The sequence below is a fragment of the Betta splendens genome, chromosome 7 (assembly GCF_900634795.4).
Source record: "Betta splendens chromosome 7, fBetSpl5.4, whole genome shotgun sequence".
NCBI classification, from domain to species: Eukaryota; Metazoa; Chordata; class Actinopteri; order Anabantiformes; family Osphronemidae; genus Betta; species Betta splendens.
The window spans coordinates 9,204,458-9,222,808 of NC_040887.2; the positions used below are offsets into that span (position 1 = coordinate 9,204,458).

At 50.3% G+C, this 18,351-nt stretch overlaps 1 protein-coding gene across 8 annotated transcripts in view; it reads right to left on the bottom strand.

Moving 5' to 3' along the window:
* plxna2 (plexin A2) overlaps nucleotides 1-18,351 on the bottom strand; it is a 182,234-nt gene that overhangs the window by 43,748 nt on the left and 120,135 nt on the right. For 7 of the 8 annotated variants that reach the window (XM_029157357.3, XM_055510096.1, XM_055510098.1 and 4 more), the window contains 5 exons: nucleotides 15,303-15,403; nucleotides 6,685-6,808; nucleotides 4,339-4,492; nucleotides 2,422-2,518; nucleotides 313-427 (listed from right to left, as the gene is read on the bottom strand). In XM_029157357.3, the coding sequence (XP_029013190.1) occupies nucleotides 313-427; nucleotides 2,422-2,518; nucleotides 4,339-4,492; nucleotides 6,685-6,808; nucleotides 15,303-15,403 (591 nt within the window). Of the gene's footprint in view, nucleotides 1-312; nucleotides 428-2,421; nucleotides 2,519-4,338; nucleotides 4,493-6,684; nucleotides 6,809-14,333; nucleotides 15,212-15,302; nucleotides 15,404-18,351 lie in introns of those variants that run through there. The other variant, XM_055510100.1, reaches the window with a different exon arrangement.

Here is an 18,351-nt window from a genome sequence, read left to right on the forward strand (position 1 = left end):
CTCCACAGATAATGGACTGTTAATTGCTACTGCAGAGAACAAGAGCGGTACATGAAAAAATGCCAATTTGGAAATAAAAGAACTCAATGCCCCGTCCTTCTGAGCACATGCCCCGAGGCAGATGCTGAGCCGGAGCACAGAGCCGGACGCAGGCCGGGGGAGGGAGGGGAGGAGTGTGGGGGAGAGAAAGGGGCAAAAGACGGGCACAGTGCAATCGAGCTTGCTTTGTGTGTGTGTGTGTGTGTGTGTGTGTGTGTGTGTGTGTGTGTGTGTGTGTGTGTGTGTGTGTGTGTGTGTGTGTGTTCTACCCACCTCAGACGCGTTAACCCGCCCCTCCTGGAAGGAACAGCTGGAAGGGTCATGGGTGCACAAGTTGCGGTACTTGCACCAGTGGCAGCGGAAGGCACTGTTCACACATGATAGACACCTGCATTGATGCAACACACACACACACACACGGAGTGAGGAACTGTAGAAAAAAGAGCAGTACAGTGGGCAAGTGCGACAGAGGAAATGAGTTCAGATCCCAAGTGGGCACCTGCTGTTGTTGTGCCCTTGTGGTTGGCAGGGCACCTACGAGCCACTAGGCTTAACTTTCCCTGCCTTGTATTTATAGTGCGTGTCATGTGTGAACTGGAGGCTGCGTGTTAGCCATCATAACCAGAATCAGATGGAGAGCGAGGGGCAGAGAGGGGGAGAGAGAGAGAGAGAGAGAGAGAGAGCGAGAGAGAGAGAGAGAGAGAGAGAGATGGAGCAGAGGAACATTGAGTAATGAGGACAAATAAGACATTGGCACAGCTTGATCCTGCAATTACCATTAGCCCTGTATTGTTGGAGTGTCGTTGTAATTACCAGCTGTTACGTGTGTGTGTGTGTGTGTGTGTGTGTGTGTGTGTGTGTGTGTGTGTGTGTGTGTGTGTGTGTGTGTGTGTGTGTGTGTGTCTGTGTAGGCTGTTTACATGGACAATTATAAGTGTCTACGTATCACTACAGAGGTACATGCTGAAGACCCTTCGGTTTCCTCTCTTCCTTTTACACAGCAGAGTGCTTCAGAGTCCGACATAGTGCATGATATGCACTTTATACAGACGGAGACGTGAGCGAATGCACTGACCGACAAGCAAACAGGCAGCAGTGACGGCCCAGACCACAGAACACATGATGCTCCTGGTTTACAAGCCGCACCGAACACAACACACACTAGAAACTATTACCCTGCGCACTAACTCACTAACTGTTCGTAAAGTGCATTGTAGCCTTGCTTGGCTCGGCCGCTGCCTCTCTCTCTCCGCAATAAGGCTGAGCTATGCATCCTCGCTTATTGTGAAATATTCATCGGTGCAAAAAGCATATGAGGGATCTCTCTGGCAATTCAGGAGAAGAGGGCTGAATCACCATCGGTCAAACAGTGTGTCTGTGTGTGTGTGTGTGTGTGTGTGTGTGTGTGTGTGTGTGTGTGTGTGTGTTTGGTGCGAGTGGGAGAGAAGGAACTCAAGCGCGCATCAGAGCATGTGAGGGAGAGAGTTTGCCCTTTTCAAGTGTGTGCATCCTCCTTTTGGTGTGTGTGTGTGTGTCTGTGTGCATTCTTCTTTTAGTGTGTGTTCGTGTGTGTGTGTGTAGCTTTGTGTGCAACTATGTTTGTCGCTGCAGATTAACTGAGCTGATGTGGGAGCCGGTAATTGCTTTCTGTGCTGCTCAGACACAATTCGCAGACAGCCCCATGAAACTATAGGGCAGCGGCGTGTTTGTGTGTGTGTGCGGGAGAGCTAGCAGGAGCGAGCGAGAAAGAGAGAGAGAGTGAAAGTGAGAGCGAGAGAGACGCAGACTAACAATCCCTGCTTTTATCCGGCAAAAGAGCTGTCTACAACATTTTGTTTTAATGTCAAGGGGATAGTGAAAGGATAATGTGACATGCTATGATTCTTACACCCTAGCTAGTGATATCCTCCTCTCCTGCTGTCCACTCTGTGATGCTCCCGACCAGTCAGCGACGCGTCGGAGGCTCGCACAAACACAATGTGGAACAGGGCGAGCGATTGAAAAAGGCGCCGACGACGCTGAGACGCGCAATCCTGGGATTCAATTCAACATCACTCAATCGGGGAGAAGCACGGGCATGAAAACGGCCATGAAATCTCTACCTAGGCACAAAGCGGCGGGTTTTCTGCCGGAGCGCGCTCAAGGAGAACGTTTCATTAGCAGCAGCACAGAAACTTCCTGTTACGGCGCTCAGGGAGCCGCCGGTGATCAGGTTGCATTAGTCTCTGCAGGGGATATTTTTAGGGGCCGGGGGCCGAGTGAGGTTAAGGACAAATTGTAACTAATTCCCACAGCATTGATCGGGTGGAATCGGGCAGCGGGTCTGGGACGGCGCTTCTGTAAATGAAGAGAGGATGAATGGGCTCAGAGACATGTACTCACAGTTGGTGGACGCTGCAGTTGTAGAACTTGACCTCCGTGCTGATGAGCATCTGACCCGTTTCCCTGGAGTTGAGCCTCAGCTCAACGCCGGACCAGTCTGAAAAAGGGGAGACGAGAGCTCAACGCTGATTCATTTTTCCATAGGGCCAGTAGGACAGCGCTCATTGCACTGTGGACACGTAATGCACTGCACATTAGTGCAAATCGCACACAGAAACAATTAATCTGAACACATTCTGTCTCCCTGTAATTTCCTGAACAAAATTCGGCCGGTGCCTTGGCTCAGACGCAGCCTCTTATCTCCTCCCACGGGAATACGAACTCATAAATGTGTGCGTGCGTGCGCGCGCGTGCGTGAAGCAGCCTGAATTTCTGATGACATTCACTGTGTAGGAGGCTCGAACGACCTTGCGCGGCCCGTTCCTTCTGCAGCACCTGTTGGAAATCAGGCTCCGTCTCACAGCAGTCTGTGCAGCGCGCTCGCTGCTGACTTCCACCAGCGCACGCCGGTCTCGCAGGACCTCGCAAACAAAGACCAGCAAAGTTTCGCTCCCCTTCTGGGATTTTATTTTTCCTTTGTGGAGAAATGTGTCAGCTTCTTTCCTTTTTTTAATTGGAAACCCAGCGTAGTCGCAGTTTTATCCTAACCTCTGCTTCTTCCTTTCTGTTTGCTCCTCTCTGTTTTATTTCCCATTCCCCCCGCCACCTTTTATGCCTCCTCCTCGGGTCATCGTCACCGGACGATTGATGTTGATGCGTAGCAGACAGAAAGGCAAGAACTTGAGGACGGGAGATGGAGGAGGATAGCGGGGAGGTCAGGAGGAAGAGTCCTCAGGGGAGTGAATGTGGAGGAAAACAATGGAAATGTAAACAGCTGGGGGAGGCAATGAAAGAGGAGGGAGCTGTGGAGACAGGGAGGAAGGCGAGGATGGATAGAGGAAGGGCTTACAGAGGGGGATTGGCTGACATTTACCTGGGGGAGAACATTCATATTAGCGCCTGATGCACCCCCTCCCCAGGGGAACCCTGGGCAAACAGGACTGTCATTTACTGGCAGGCAGGTGAATTACCAAACCCCCAAAACACACAGTGATTTCCTCACAGCGCGCATAATATATTATTCAGCGTGTTTGCTTTTGTCACCCTGCAGCCATCTTGGCGCGCAAACAACAGGTATTCATTGCGCCACAACAGGTGCTTTTATCCATAATCACATATATGTTTGCATATAAATGGCGGCTGGAGTCGCCGTGGCGGATTTGCGGAAAACTCGCCGGAGGGCTTCTGGAAAGGTCACCAGATATAAATAAAATATTAGCGGTAATTAGCATGTCTGGAGCTGGATAAACGTTGTCTCAGGCACTGATTATATATGTTCTAGCCAGCCACGTACACGGACGACTGGACCTTTGCGACCTTTGTTTAAATATTATGCGATTCCACTGTGATATTTTTCTTTGTGTATTTTCTTGGGTACAAAGTATTGAACCTACCTTTGCCTATATCATAATCGATCGCGTCTGCCTGCCGGTAGTACTGTACCTTCAACTAAATCGTCCCCCAGCCGATTCACCCTGAATGTTAATCCATCACATATTAGCCCAGTAATATGGTGATCTGCAGCTCAGCCACAGGCCAGGGGACCTCGGTCTGATCCCCCAGCAGCTCTAATAGGACCCGGCCTTGAATCTAGCACACTTCACAGCCTGATGACTGATCCGGTATCAGTGGGAGCTTGTTACATAGGGTGGCTGGCTTAAATTAGGAGTGTTAAATCAATAGAGATGTGTCAGCGTGTGCATTAGGACGTAGCTCGGAGACTGAGTCCTCCCAGAGCTGTATTTGAAAGAAGGGATAATAGGCGGCAGCTCATTGTGTTACTATGAAGCACGTGTGCGTTTGTTACTGTATTCCTACCTTGGTCGGTGGGAATGAGCGGCACATCCTTGGCGGCAGGAGACACACACAGTATCTGGTTGCCGCTGACCTGCCCCTCCACCTCCGTCAGGTTCCCAAAGGAGCACGTGATGCCCGCGGAAAGGTCTGGGACGTCGGTCACCTTCACCAGCATCTGCGCATCAGCATCACAAACAATCACTGGCACGGCGCGGCGAAACTGCAACGCTATAATTGTGCCTTTGATTCGACACGCGAGGCTGGGAAATAATTCAAAATCCGAGTGGCTTGAGCAATAGGCGCCAAATAGAGAAAAAACACAGTGGTGTTGGCAAAGACGTCCGTGGACTTTGCCAAGAAACGATGCTGCCCCTCATTAATGCTCAGCATCACCATAAATATAGGAAAAATGAGTCTTATTGCACAAGTATTAGGTATAATTCTACAGGTTGACGAGGACAATGTGACTTAGTCGGTGGTCAATGAGCTGCTTCTTCAGACAGAGAAATTCACAGGGACGAGGAATAACTGAAGCACCAGCGCACGTTCACGCGTGGCGTCCGCTACACGTGTATGCGTGCGTTTGATGTCACTCTCTCCAGAGCCGTGACACCGGGGCCAGCGCTCAGCTGCTCGGCCTATAAATAAATGGATTGCGCGCGCGGGGCGTGCGATCTGGCTCTCCGGCCAAGAGAGGCAGCCTGGATAATTATCACCATGGCATTTCACAGCCCTGTTCCATTAGCTGTTATTTTTGGGCCATACCGTTTGATGTTTCTCTTTGTTTTATCTGCCTCTCACTAAACACTGTGGGGCCGCTGGGACAGGCGAGGCAGCTGAGCAGCTTAACTGTGGGCCTTTCAAGAGACGCTGACTGCCTCAGTAGCCGACTGCGGTGCCTCCCTCGTTAGCCGGCTTACTCCGGTACCCACTGAGAGCGTCGATGGCTTCTCTTTCCTGCCGAGGACCTCTCATCCTTCCCCTGTTTTTGCTTTCACCGTGTTTGTGTTGCCTCGCGCCGAGGTGTGTCAGAGAGACGCTTGATTACAGCAATCACGGCAATCAATGTCTTTTGTTCAAAGCAGAATTCCCCGAGTAACCTCTCACATTAATTAGCTCTCGTCGTTCTGCCAAAAGACACGCGTATACAGGGAAACATTCAAAATTCGCTTGCGCGCACACAAACGCGCGTGCAGGGTGCGGAGACCGAAAGCGAGCCTGCTCTTTTTTCGCAGCTCGTGCAGCAGCGATCGGCCCTAATTGGCTGTTTTTTAATGAAGGTACAGTAGTTTGATTGTTTTCCCCGTATTGCTGAGTCTCCGGATGCCCACGTGAAGAGGCTGCGTTGTCATGGAGATAGCTGCCTGCCCCGGTGGAACTGGTGGACTGTGAACGTGTGAGGGTTTTTTTTGTTTTTGGCGAGGTGACCCGTCGCTGGCTCCGAAGGAAGCAAACGTGGCTGCAACATGTTCGCTGATGAAGCGCTCTTTGTAGGCTGGACAACAAGGTGAGGTCCGCTGAGGCTGCACTCGAGGGCGAGATACAACACAACTACAGAGCTGCTAGAACACCGCGGAAGAGTTGTATGTTTATACTTTGACCTAAGTCCAGTTTTGCAACTACCTGCTTTAGTGAAATCATCAGACTACCACAAAGGCTTCATTCATTGGCTCACGATGCTAAAACACTGCATGTGAAAATGTATGAGCAACATTTTAATCACACTAACTGTAAATTGGAATTATGTTTGCAAAAGGATGTCTAATACATAATATAACATATGCACACAAATCACCCTGGTTATGGATTTTTAAATGAACCAACACTGAACATGTTGCACATTTGAACCTCAGCAAAATTAGCTTAAGTAGATTTAAAAAAAAACTTTGGCTGTTGTGTTTTGGGTAAATGACCTTTTAGCAGTGCAGTGTTTAAAAAGTAAATGTTAGTCCACGCGTGCACGTGTGCACCGCTCACCGGACCCCCGACCGGCTTTTACTCTGCGCTGTGTGTGCGTTTTGGCTCGGCCCATGTGGAAACGCTGCGCTGTTCTCTGCCGCACTCGGACAACTTCAACACCTACACGTCCACCCACGCAAACACGTCTTGGCACGCATATCGACTGCTCTGTACAGTACCAAGCGAGCATATGCACGCTGAAACGCCCACGCCGAGCTCCTCTCAACCTCCCCATCTAATGTTTATGCATCAGCCACAATCAAGACTGGGCAAACTGTTATGTGAGATCTTTAAAAATCCACTGCCTCTGTACGTGGGCAGGAAATATGTAGAAGTGAGACTCGTTTTTCATTATGACGTATTATGGTCGGGGTGTGTGTGTGTGTGTGTGTGTGTGTGTGCACTCACAGGTACGCTGGGCTCTGACACGGCGATGCTGTCTGGGTACACAGTTGCCTTCACACACTGGTTGAGCGAGGCGGCGAAACGATAGGGCTCGTCCGCACGTTCACACCGGTTCCTCTGCGAGCAGCTGAACAGACAGGAGGAGGGAGGGCGGATGAAACAAGGGGTCAGCGATGCTCGTCTTCAACCAGAAACAGGCGGAAACACGAGGAAAGAGGTGAAAACGTAGTCGTAATAGAAAAAGAAAAAGCCCGGGAACGATAAAACAGTAACGGCAGCGGAGATGTTAGAAATTAAAACCCAGCAGCACAAGCAAGGATTCAAAATGGCGAAAACACAAGAAAGGAAAAGTTAAACAATGCGATGGAAGGAACAGCAGCGGCGGCGATGAGGACTAATCGCCTACTGTATAGATTCCAAACCTGAGCGTTAGCAGCAGGAGCCTCTGTGCAGCGGGTGACCTTCACCCACCCAGTTTACCAGTAATCAACCATTTCACATCCCCACCAACGAGAGTTACGTTGAGTTTGTCTCAGCATCGTTCTGACATTTAGAAATGAAACGTGCGGCATCGCAGCCAAGACAAGCTGGAAGAAGGCGCTCTAAAAATAGCCTCCTCACCGGTGACCTACAATCCGTGCAAATGGCCCTTTTTCGGCCCGCGTTCTCCTCGGTGACAGACCTAATGAGCGCTGGGGCGCGTGGAGCGCGGCCGAGCAAACGCGTGCTGACGGGTGCCTCCGTGTGCGTGTGTGGCCCATTGCGCTCCATTAACGTGACGAGCGAGCGGCCGGAACGGTTCCGTCCTCGTTGGACACGTGTGATACCTGTTATTGAACCACAGGCCTAAGGAGTCTGTTTTTCCCGCTATTCGGATTCGCCGTGAACTTTCCGACGGCTTCGTGAGACTTTACATCAGACGTGCTCCAGTGTTTCTTTGTCTTGTTTCGTCAAACAGATGGCGCGTTGACTCCACCATCTAAATCAGTTGCGTAGGATCGCTTCAAACATCAATTACAGGCGGAAAAAACCCCCCAAAACTTTAAGACTACGTTTTTCACGACGTCCCCGTCATCAATAGCAGCTGGCGTCTGGAACATATAGCGGCAAAAGTTTTGAGAAGCAGAAAGCGAGCGTGGCCCGAAGGCAGCTGCTCGCGATAAACCACAGGAACAAGTGGTGGGAACAGCATTGGAACAACTGCCTCCAGTGGGTAATTTATTACAGCACACAAACACACGCAGCCACAGCACCGGGAGCCACACACCCAAATTATATCCTTCAATCACTGCATGACTGGGGAGATGTACTGTAACTGGTGCAAATTACATTCCATTCCCTCATAAGAAACCTTAATGGTCAGACAGTGTATCATACACCACCCCCACAATCTACCACATCCCTCATTAAAACTCAGCCACCTCCTCCTTCTTATTAAAACTCTGTGTTCCCTTCACCCCATTACACCAAAGCCTCTCAATCCTCTCTGTCCTCATCCAGCCCTGTCGTCTAAGTCTGAGTGTTTGGCTAACTCGCTGTCTGGCCACAGCAGCTCTAATTGGACTCTGATGGCTCAGCCGCTGTCCACGGCGATGATGTGTCACTACAAGGTCTGTCCACTCTCCCCTGGCTGTTACAGTGTGTGCGTGTGTGTGTGTGTGTGTGTGGTGGTGGGAGTTAGAGCCCATATCATTCATCTTAACCACATACTCTCACACGTAGCGACTCTGAGCTACATCTTTATCCACTGTGTCTGTGTGTAATTATGCTGTCAGAAGTTCAAGCCGTACCCAGCAGACTCACATGAACAGGCACAAGCAAGGTTCGCACGCACGCACGCACGCACGCACGCACGCACGCACGCACGCACGCACGCACGCACACACACACACACACACACACACACACACACACACACACACACACACACACACACACACACACATACATATGCACAGAGCTCCCGGGGATTTCAGAGAACAAGAAAGTGTAGTATTAGTGTACTAGTGTGAAGCTCCCACTGGGAAACAATGAGGCAGGGGGTGCTCCTGCTGAATTCCTTTTTTAAATGATTATCTGATCCCTCCTTCACTTTTGGAACTACTGTACTGTATATTTCTACACTTTTCTCAGGATATGAATTCACCACTAGCACATTTACCACATTTCTGCTCTTCTGTCCCTGCCTTTTGTCACACTCTTACACGAGCTGAAATCAGCAGGCCTTTCTTACCCAAGGTGTGACTCCCTCTGCAATTTGGCGCTTCTTCTACATCCACAATGGCAGCAGAAAATGATAGTTAATGTGCTTTCAGGTGTGTGAGCCTCGGCGCAATGTTTTATGCATGTCTCTGGGCTGTATCGGTGTAAATGCAAAATCCCGGGTGGTCATTAACTGACAAAAAGCCCGGCATTGATTTTCCTCTCTGTGATTTGAACAAAATAAAATTCATTTCGGTGGGGTGAAGCGAAATGAGAGCATAGCAAAAGCGAGGTGAGGCGACGGCAGGGGTGCAGGACGGCTGCTGTTGCCATGGTTTCAGAGGATGGTCATTATCTCTGTGTAGTTAGAAGCTGACCCCTTGCCTCTCTCATTAGCTGAAGTGCATGCCACTGAGTGTTGACTAGAATCCTGCCTTCCTCATATTTCTCTTATCCTGAACCCCCCCTTCCATTCCCTATATACCCCAATTTTTGGTCCTGTCTGGTCCTGGCCTGTCACTCATTAGCTTCAACTATGCTTTCAGTTCTGTGAGAAGAGGACTTCACAGAGAAACAATGTACTGTAACATGAATCATACATTACATTTCTTTGTTAAAAAGTAGAATCAAGTGGAAAACAGTATGAGAACGTGTCTCCATGCTTTTCTCTGCAGCCAAAGCACTGTCCGTGGTGCTGAAGTAACTGGACTTCCTGCAGTGGGTGACTGCTACAGTAGTTCTAAGCAGGACACGTAGTAATGTACAGTAGGCTGACAGAAAAATCGTTCTACACTGACAAACCTGGAGCTGCGAGACACAGATGAATTCAGTAAACTATTCAAATGTTCAGTGTACAGTAATTTGTAGAGTTGTGCTCTGGTAGGTGCTCAGCTCTGTCTCCTAATAATTATGTTGCTATTCAGTTGAACTGCAGACACAGTGATTTTCTAGGCAGAGTGACGCACTGGACGGATAATGTTCTAATGGAACATATTTTTTTTTAATAAATAAAGTGCTAATGTTTACAGATGGGAAGCGAGACACAGCGAAGCGACGGCTGTCACGGTAAAAACCCAATACGTGGTTTGTTTATGTGTCAAAAGCCAAAGGTTCATGGATTGGCTCATTTTCCCAACTGCTTGGTGTTTTTTGTGTTTTTTTTTCATACAATTTAGCTCAAATTCCCCAGCCAGCACTTACAAACATTGTATTAAATGATGTTTATAACGACTGCTAGCAGAGAGCGCGCTCAGACCCTGCTGCTGACTGACTGCTTTCACCCGCATGTGGCTTAATACATCTATTAAAGTTTAATAAAGCTGTGCTCAGACAGGCTGGATGCTGTGCTGATATATTGGATATGTTGTTGGAGTTTTGTTGTGTGTTCAGAATTAGGTATTTGCCACTTGCTTTTTATGGCTACTTTCCACATACACACTCATTACGTTAATAATAAAGTAATACGGCTGAGATTGTATTTCCTACAAAATAATAGAAAAAAGAAATATATATTTTGGAGACAGGGTTTGGGAAGTTGATAGTAGTAGTCTCCAGAATTCAGCGTCCATTCCACCAGTGCCTGCTTATAATTTCATTGTCCTAGACAGGCAATTACATTGTCGTCTGTGCGGGTGCAGAACTTTGACAGACGCCCAGGAGGATCAAGTGCACACACCCATTCACACATAAAGAGTAAAACAAAAAAACACCCACAAACATGAAAGAAAATCATGCTGATACATTCATATGCATAATGACATAAAGGTACTTAAAGGCAATCACACATTTGTGCACATCTTACAGGCACTGGCCTTGACTGCAGAGCAGGAGAAAGAGGAGACAGGGGAGGATTTCTGTTCTCCATCCCTCCTCCCCTCCCCTCCCCTCCCCATACTGTACCACATGCTAGGACTTCAGTGAATGTGTGAAGGCCTTTCTGATTGCAGCTCTAGCTGTGAGCACTGTGTTTAAAAAACAGGAGGAGAGAACAGAGGGGGAGCCATTTTAAAATCACCTTCCTCCCCTGACTGGAGCCAGACCGCTGAACGCCACACAGAAGGGAAAAGCAGAGGCGCTTAACTGACGAGGAGGGTGAGGATGGAAATGCTGTGGATGCTGGGAGGGTACAGACACACTGAACTACAGTATGTAGATGTACTACTATGAGTATTTGCCTAACAAAATGTGCTAGGTTTATTGCTGCACGCCTAATGTGTGACAATATCCATTTAAATGCAAACAACAGGACATGCACAACAAAAAGAGAGTGAAAGGTAAATAAAAGAAGACAAAACCACAACAAGGATAGAAGACTCTACCAGCTCACAGTGCTGTGGGCCTAAGTGGACGCGTGAGGGTGTAGGTTTGAATCCAAAGCTCATGTCAGGGGTCAAAGATGACTGACATCCGACTGCATGACATCCGTTAAGCATTCACTTCATCTTTCACATACAGACACTATAATGTAGTGGGAAGTGAGTCAACTCCAACACACGCAGAGAGCGGACGCACGAGGACCGGCACAAAGCGTCTGCGTGAGCCCTGTCTGTAGGTCCCTGTCAAAGACCAAGATAAAGCAGGGGGGGGGGGTTACAAAAAGAACATTACTCAGGGCTCTGCATCACGCTGCAGCTTCGCTTGCGTGGGCTGAGCCGAGAGAAAAGGCGTCGCGGGGATGGAAGCGACTCAAAAAGACAACGCGTGCAGTTTTCCGACGTCTGAGCCGCTCACGCTCCACATATTAGCGCCATATTTCCCTCATTACGTAACCACCCTGGACAGGCTCCATGCGCTAGGAATCTGTGGAAATATTGATAGGCCCGCATGTTCCTGATCGATATCTCATTAGGCACAATTGGGAAGATGGATGCGGCGTTCCTCAGCCCGCTAACTGTGGCCGGAGCTGAGGAGGCGGCCATTAGACACCGCCTGACATCCACAATGGCCCGGAGCAGCTAAGCCAGCGCTAGGCTAATTGTTGTTGCCATTAGTACATTAGAGCAGACTTTATGTGCGTCGTCTGCAGCGCGGCAACCAGCAGGCCACATAAACAAGCGGGCCAAAGAGGGCGAGGGCGCTCGGGCGCTCTGGATGCTGCTGCAGCTTCACGCCCGAACCTGCAAACAATGCTGCGAAACACTCGGCCGCGTCCCCCACGAGCGGTTCAGGGCAGGACGACAGCTGCGTGGGCCGTCGCCGCAACAGATCTGAGCACGGCGACGCAGCATCACAGCGCAGTAGCGGCGGTGTGTGTTGTTGCGCTCGGGGCAGCCCTGGAATGCTGACTCAGGCTCTGCTGGGGCCCACTACACCAACAGCCCCGAGCTGTCATCCACGCAGCAAACGAGCGCTCCTTTCGACACACTGAACCGAATTTCTTATATGAGCACGTTGCGTAACTACAGTACAACCTGCGCTCTGTCACCGCTCCGGTCGCCATAAGCGGCGCCGCTTTGCTGAAGCCTGACCTTGGCAGCGGCCCGCTGGTCCGATCACGAGCTGGACGCGAGTCAGACTCGTGACCAATCATGACAAATCTCGACAAAAAATCACCAGTCCCCTCCTGGAATGCGAGCGTGAGCTGAGAGGACGGAGGGAGCGGTTTGAGATGGGAAGAGCGTCTTTTGGACCTAACTAGAGAGCTAATCAACCAAGAGATGCAGGGAGAGAGGTAGCGCGAGGTAGAGATGGCTGTAACTTTGCCTTTTTTTCGGGCCGTGGTCGGAGCATTCACGCGGCCGCGGGCTGAAGAGCGCTCGAGATGATGGGCTCCCTTTGAGCTGCAATCAAAACGCTGCCCGGTTTTGTGGGCCGATGAATGCGCGGCATCAAACGCTCTCTCCCCTCTCTCATTCTCTTCCCCCCGATCTTACCCCCCCCCCCCCCTCCTCTGTTTTTTCCCCTCTCATCCGTCGTGCATTCAGCGGATGCCTAGCAGCTGCTGGTAATTAAAGGACTTTAGAGTCTCACACCGCGCTGAATCAGAGGAAGAAGAAAGCGACAGGGACGACGGAGACGCCACTCCTGGCCGGCTCCTGCATTCCCTCCTTCTCCTCGTCATCGCAAACCAAACTAATGTTCCTCTGTGTTGCTAATTAGCCACCTTCGAACGCTGCACTTCAATGAGCCTACACGCCGAAACGTAAAGAAAAAGGCGAGGGGTGGGGGGGGGGTATTGTGGATGGCAGCTGTGTAAGGAGGGAGGGGGGATGATCAAAGCGAGGGCTGTTTATATGTGGCGAGCCAACCATCTCTGGAGTGTGGAAGAGTTGATTCCGGCGAGGAGAGTGTGTAAATGGGAGACGGCGCGAGCGGAGCCGAGAGGAGACGAGATGAGTGGCACAGCTCGGATGCTGGATCTGCCGCGAGGGAGGCGAGGGGGGGGGTGCACGCAAACACGGGAGGGGAGGGGAAGGATAATTTTATAAAATCAACAGTGGCTTAGGGGCGGATGACGGAGAGCTGGAGAGACGGAGGGGAGAGGGGGAGCGGTAGGAAGCGGCCGCCATCGCAGCTGCGGACGGCGAGGGATGGGATTCGGGGGCGGGTGGAGCGAGGGGGGGGCTCTTCAGCAGAAGGGCGCAGCTGCTTTTCTCCTCAGCAGCGTTCGACACGTACTTCCTTCTGCTCCTGGTTGCAGCGTACGTTCAGCACCACGCCAGCACAATTACAGTTATGTCACAAGCCCATTTAGCTCCATTAACTTATGCTCCACTGCCTCGTGATTTACATTTCCAATGAAAATCTGGAGTCCCTTCGTCCAATTAAGGTAAATTAGGACTCACCTGTAGTTGGATTGATGTCACACTTAATCACATTTCATAAAATAGGAAGTAGCGAGCTGCATGTTTACTGAATTGGTCATTCTATAACATACAAAGCTCTAAATTAGTGTGTCTGCTCTGTATTACATCTTTATTAATATTATGCACACACAGGCCCACGCTGAGAAGCAGCAACTGATTTTTCCAGTGACTTTGCCCGAGCAGTAACTCACCAGAGCTGACGGGGGTCCTGTCACACTCATTGCTGGGTCAGGACAGAGAAAGGGGGATCAGGACCGGGGACAGGTGGCACGAGGGTCTGCGGCGTCGGGGGAGCAGATGGCTGATCTGACGTGAACCGGGGCGGTGACCTTTCCTGCCCACCGCACACCGGCGCTTGGCCCGCGCGCGTGAAAGCTCGAGCCACGCAAACCCTCCCGTTCACATTATAACCAGGTACTTACAAACGGCGGCTTTGACGCTCACGCCTCCCAAACCCATTCAAGTTGCTCTGGATTTGATTCCCTTCCAACCTGAATTATTTCATTTCCCAGCACACCTACACAAAAAGCATATCATTACCGGCCTAGGACGGGGGCTAATGTGGTAAACGATCCCTGTGTGAAGGCATGCAGGCTGCAGGGAGCACAGAGCTTTACCTCCCCCCCCCCCCCCCCCCCCCCCCCTCTGCAGGCACATGCAGAATTACCTTGTCGCTAGGCAATTATTTGTCCTGTCCCAGCTTTGGAGTGATGTAAATTACTTTAAGTGCACTTTGCTGGGGCTGCGATCACGATAATGATGATTGCGGCAGTGCTCCGACACGCAAATATTCTGCTTTATCTTTAGAGAAGGCGTCTGCATTTAGGAAGGGCGGGGGGGGGGGGAGAGATTTAAGACACTCCACAGCTAAGAAAAGAGCTTTGACTGATGACCAAATGTGTGCGATTCAGAAACAAAGAGCCAGAGTTTATATTCATCCCCTGCATCGTTTCATTTAAATTCAGTCACTTCAGCTCCATTGACAGACAAAGCCGCAATCAATTCAAACGAGTCAGACCCAAAGTATAATGAATGCACTGTTTTTCTTTTGCTTTAAATATTTCTTTTGCTGTGGGATCAGCTGCAGTACCACCTCAGCTCCAGCAGGTGTCACTCATGGTTTCTAAGCTTAACCTTACAGATGCTGCAGATTAAGTGGAAGCTCAACGTTGCCTAAGTGGCTCAAACACACACTACTAATATATTGTTAGACAATGTCCACTAAGTACATCACAGCACAGTGGAAGGAATGTATGGCACTTCTGGTCGAATAATGAGTCTCTCTGGTCTGCTTGTGTCTGTCTTTTGAAGTTCCATGAAGTCGTACGCAGACTGGATGGACTCATTTCCTGTTAATATCAAGCCCTGTCAAAAAAGGGCAGCAGCCACGACGACTGCGGCTGGTGGATCCGAACCAGCTCTGCACCTCTGAGGCACGAAGATCCGTCTCCAGCCAGACGCCAGCTCCGCTCCTTTAATTCTATTTGATCCTGAGATAAGAGGCATGTCTGCCTTTGTGCCGGCTGCGAAGATGAAGGACGTACAGCGAAATCTGCATGTACAGTAAAATGTTTGTGTTGAGGCGCGTGAAGATGATGAAGGGGAGGTACTTACATATTATGCAGAACACACCAGCCACAGTGTGGGTCCCCTGAGCTCAGACACTCTCCGCAGGTCCCGTACTGCTCACAAGACTCGATGGGAACTTGTGTAACCTGAAAACACATGAAACAGTGATGGTCACATTGGAACCTCTGAAATATCACAAGATGCACAAAAGATGCTCATTCAGTCACACAACAAACACATGAGGAAGCGTTGACTTATACTTAAATAAGATTCCTGGGTCATTAGAGGCTTCGCTTATAATTCGTTACACAACCTTTCTCCCCCTTGGGGATCACAACTATGTTAATGTTTTCTGTCAGCCAGACTTGTCCCGTTCAGTTCGCTGTGTGCCTGTATGTCAGTGTGCGAGATGTCAACTGCACAGGCAACTGTTGCCTTCATCGTAAGCCAAAGGAGCAGTAGTGAGCAGCTGGGACCAGTTGGCCAGAGAAAGCTGTTTCTATGCCATCAATGGTCTTTTGTCTGCACGGGGACATCGTGCCTGTGCAAACACACCTTCACACTGAGAAGCAGCGAGAGACGGTTTTCTCCAGAGCACGTCCCACTTCGTTATAAAAATGGCAACTATGTCAGGATAAATGTACTCATAACTATTAGGAATGATGTTTTCCACCAGTTCGAGTCAGATGACGAAAGTAGGGCTTTGGACTAATGTGACTGCGACTGGGGGCCACGTTTCTACACAAAGCTTATGTAAAGATCAACTTTACCCAACAAACAGGCCGACAGCGTCGCACGCCGAACAGCGACAAATGAATTATTAAGGTTGGAGGATGCATTCGAAAATATGAATGAATTCAGGATGAAATAAGTCTTTCAAAGCAAGACACTGAAAAGTGTCAACAGCAAGGAATTTGAATAAGCACAATAAGCTCAGCAACAAAGCAAATACACTCCACTCCCACGAATCCGCACTAATCCACACACGGCTGTTACAACCGTGTGAATAGAAAACAAACATCCTTTTGCTCATGCGCTTATGTATTTAACATTATAGTTGTACGAACACAAGGTTGAGAATTTACATGCGTGTATTTCCATACATGAGGGAAGCGGCGACAGAACATGTCTTCTGGGAAAAACAACGTTGTGTGCGTGAGTCAGCGGCTCCTTCTGTTGGTGTCTATATGTACTGTACATGTGTGTGTGTGTGTGTGTGTGTGTGTGTGTGTGTGTGTGTGTGTGTGTCTCAGTCTGTGTCTGTCCATCTGCCAGACTTGGCCCCTCGGTCTGTTTATGCAGCACAGCGGTGTGCAATCCGGAGGTCAGCGTGTGTGTGTGTGTGTGTGTGTGTGTGTGTGTGTGTGTAGCGTCCCGCGGGGCGGCCCCCGCTCACACCTGCATCTTGGCGAGTCGGCGGGAGCTAACGCACACTGACACAAACTGCAACGCAAACACCAGCAGACAAACAGCAGAACAAGCGAGGGGCTCAACCGGGCATTTTCAGCGTCTCACGCAGATTCATTTCCACTTGTGTCTGCCTTTCAATTTCCTGGCAGTCGCCTTGTCGGGTAATGGCAGCTCGTGCCCCGTTCGACTCCGACGCTCCCGCTCAGATCAATGCCTAATGAGTGGGTCCCCTGCAAAATGTGGGCAAGTGAATAAAGGGTGCAAATAACACCTTTTAAGTGTTTTTTTTTCAAACTCACCCAGTCGCCCACTGGGTGATATTAATTACCGTTAGCACCACGGGCTGGACTTAACTGTCAGCTAGGAGGAGATAACAGCTGGGTGTGCGTCAACTGCTTCTCTTTATTGCAACGTATCAAATTCAAATTCAAAAAAAAAAAGCTGACAGCTAAATGTGTAACTTGCTCCCGCTGTTGCATGGCCTATGATAAGCTGTAGTGGGCAAACCTGTCAGCTGCTGTGAAAACTCTGAGTGCTCCAGCCCCATATATCTCCCCCTTTGTTTTGTCTTTGCTTCTCAAAAGCTCCATAACTCTCCACCTGTCTACCAGCTCCTAAACCCTGCGGCAACAGCGAGATGGGCCCAGGGGACAAAGAAAGCCATTGACACGGTGGGACGCTGACAGTCCCTGCACTGTGCGGCAGCTCCGCTACGGACACTCCTGTTAGATTAACCCTGTCACCTCGACAGACTCTATTCCTGTGTGTGTGTGTGCGTTGCCTAGCTTCAGGACAAACAGGTGGCACGCTGTAATGAGCTGCAGACGAGGTCACATCAGCAGCAGAAGCTACAAGCGATGACAAACAAGCCCACCAGGAGCGGGACTTGGCCGCGGAAGCAGCGGCTCGGTCTGCGTATGCGCCTCCGGATCGGAGTCTCCGGATCCAAGCCTCCGGATCCCTCTCAGCCGCAGAAGAAGCCGTCAGATCCGTCCCCGAACACGCGCAACTCCGGTGAAACTTCAGGGTTTAACTTTCACAGAGGCTCCATGAAAGGGTTACAGTATAGAGACAGCTGTCAGCAGGGGGTGAGGGGGGTGAGGGGGTGAGTCAGGGAGCAGCGCCGGCAGCTGGGGGTGTCCCTTATGGAGCAGTATGCAAAGTAAAAAACACAGAAGGGAGAAGGAGAGCGAGGTGCAACCGGCAAACAGGCCGCAACAGCACTAAGAAGAGCCATGTGCTCCAAGTGTGTCAGTGCGTGTGTGTGTGTGTGTGTGTGTGTGTGTGTGTGTGTGTGTGTGTATTGATTTGTTTAGACCAGCATGGGCCAGCAGTGGAGGGGGGGGTGGGTGGGGGGGATCACAGCAGCTGTTGCCCAGCACACGCTACAGTCACTCAACACAGCAGGGCTGCACAATGAAGCCCCTTCTCCCACTGTGCGTGTGTGTGTGTGTGTATGCGTGCGTGTTTGTTTGTCGGTGCCACAGCGGATGTGCACATTGTTGCGTCCGCGTTTCCTCAGGAAGACAAAGAAGCGCCGCGTGCGAGCCGACGTGGCCTCCAACTTTCTCCGCTCGCCGCTCGGGCCCGGCTCCGACGCCGCGCGCGGGTAAATGAATGCTAATAAAATTCCAGCTTAGGATGACCTTAGCGGGGGGTTATTCAAGCAGGGAGTCACATACGG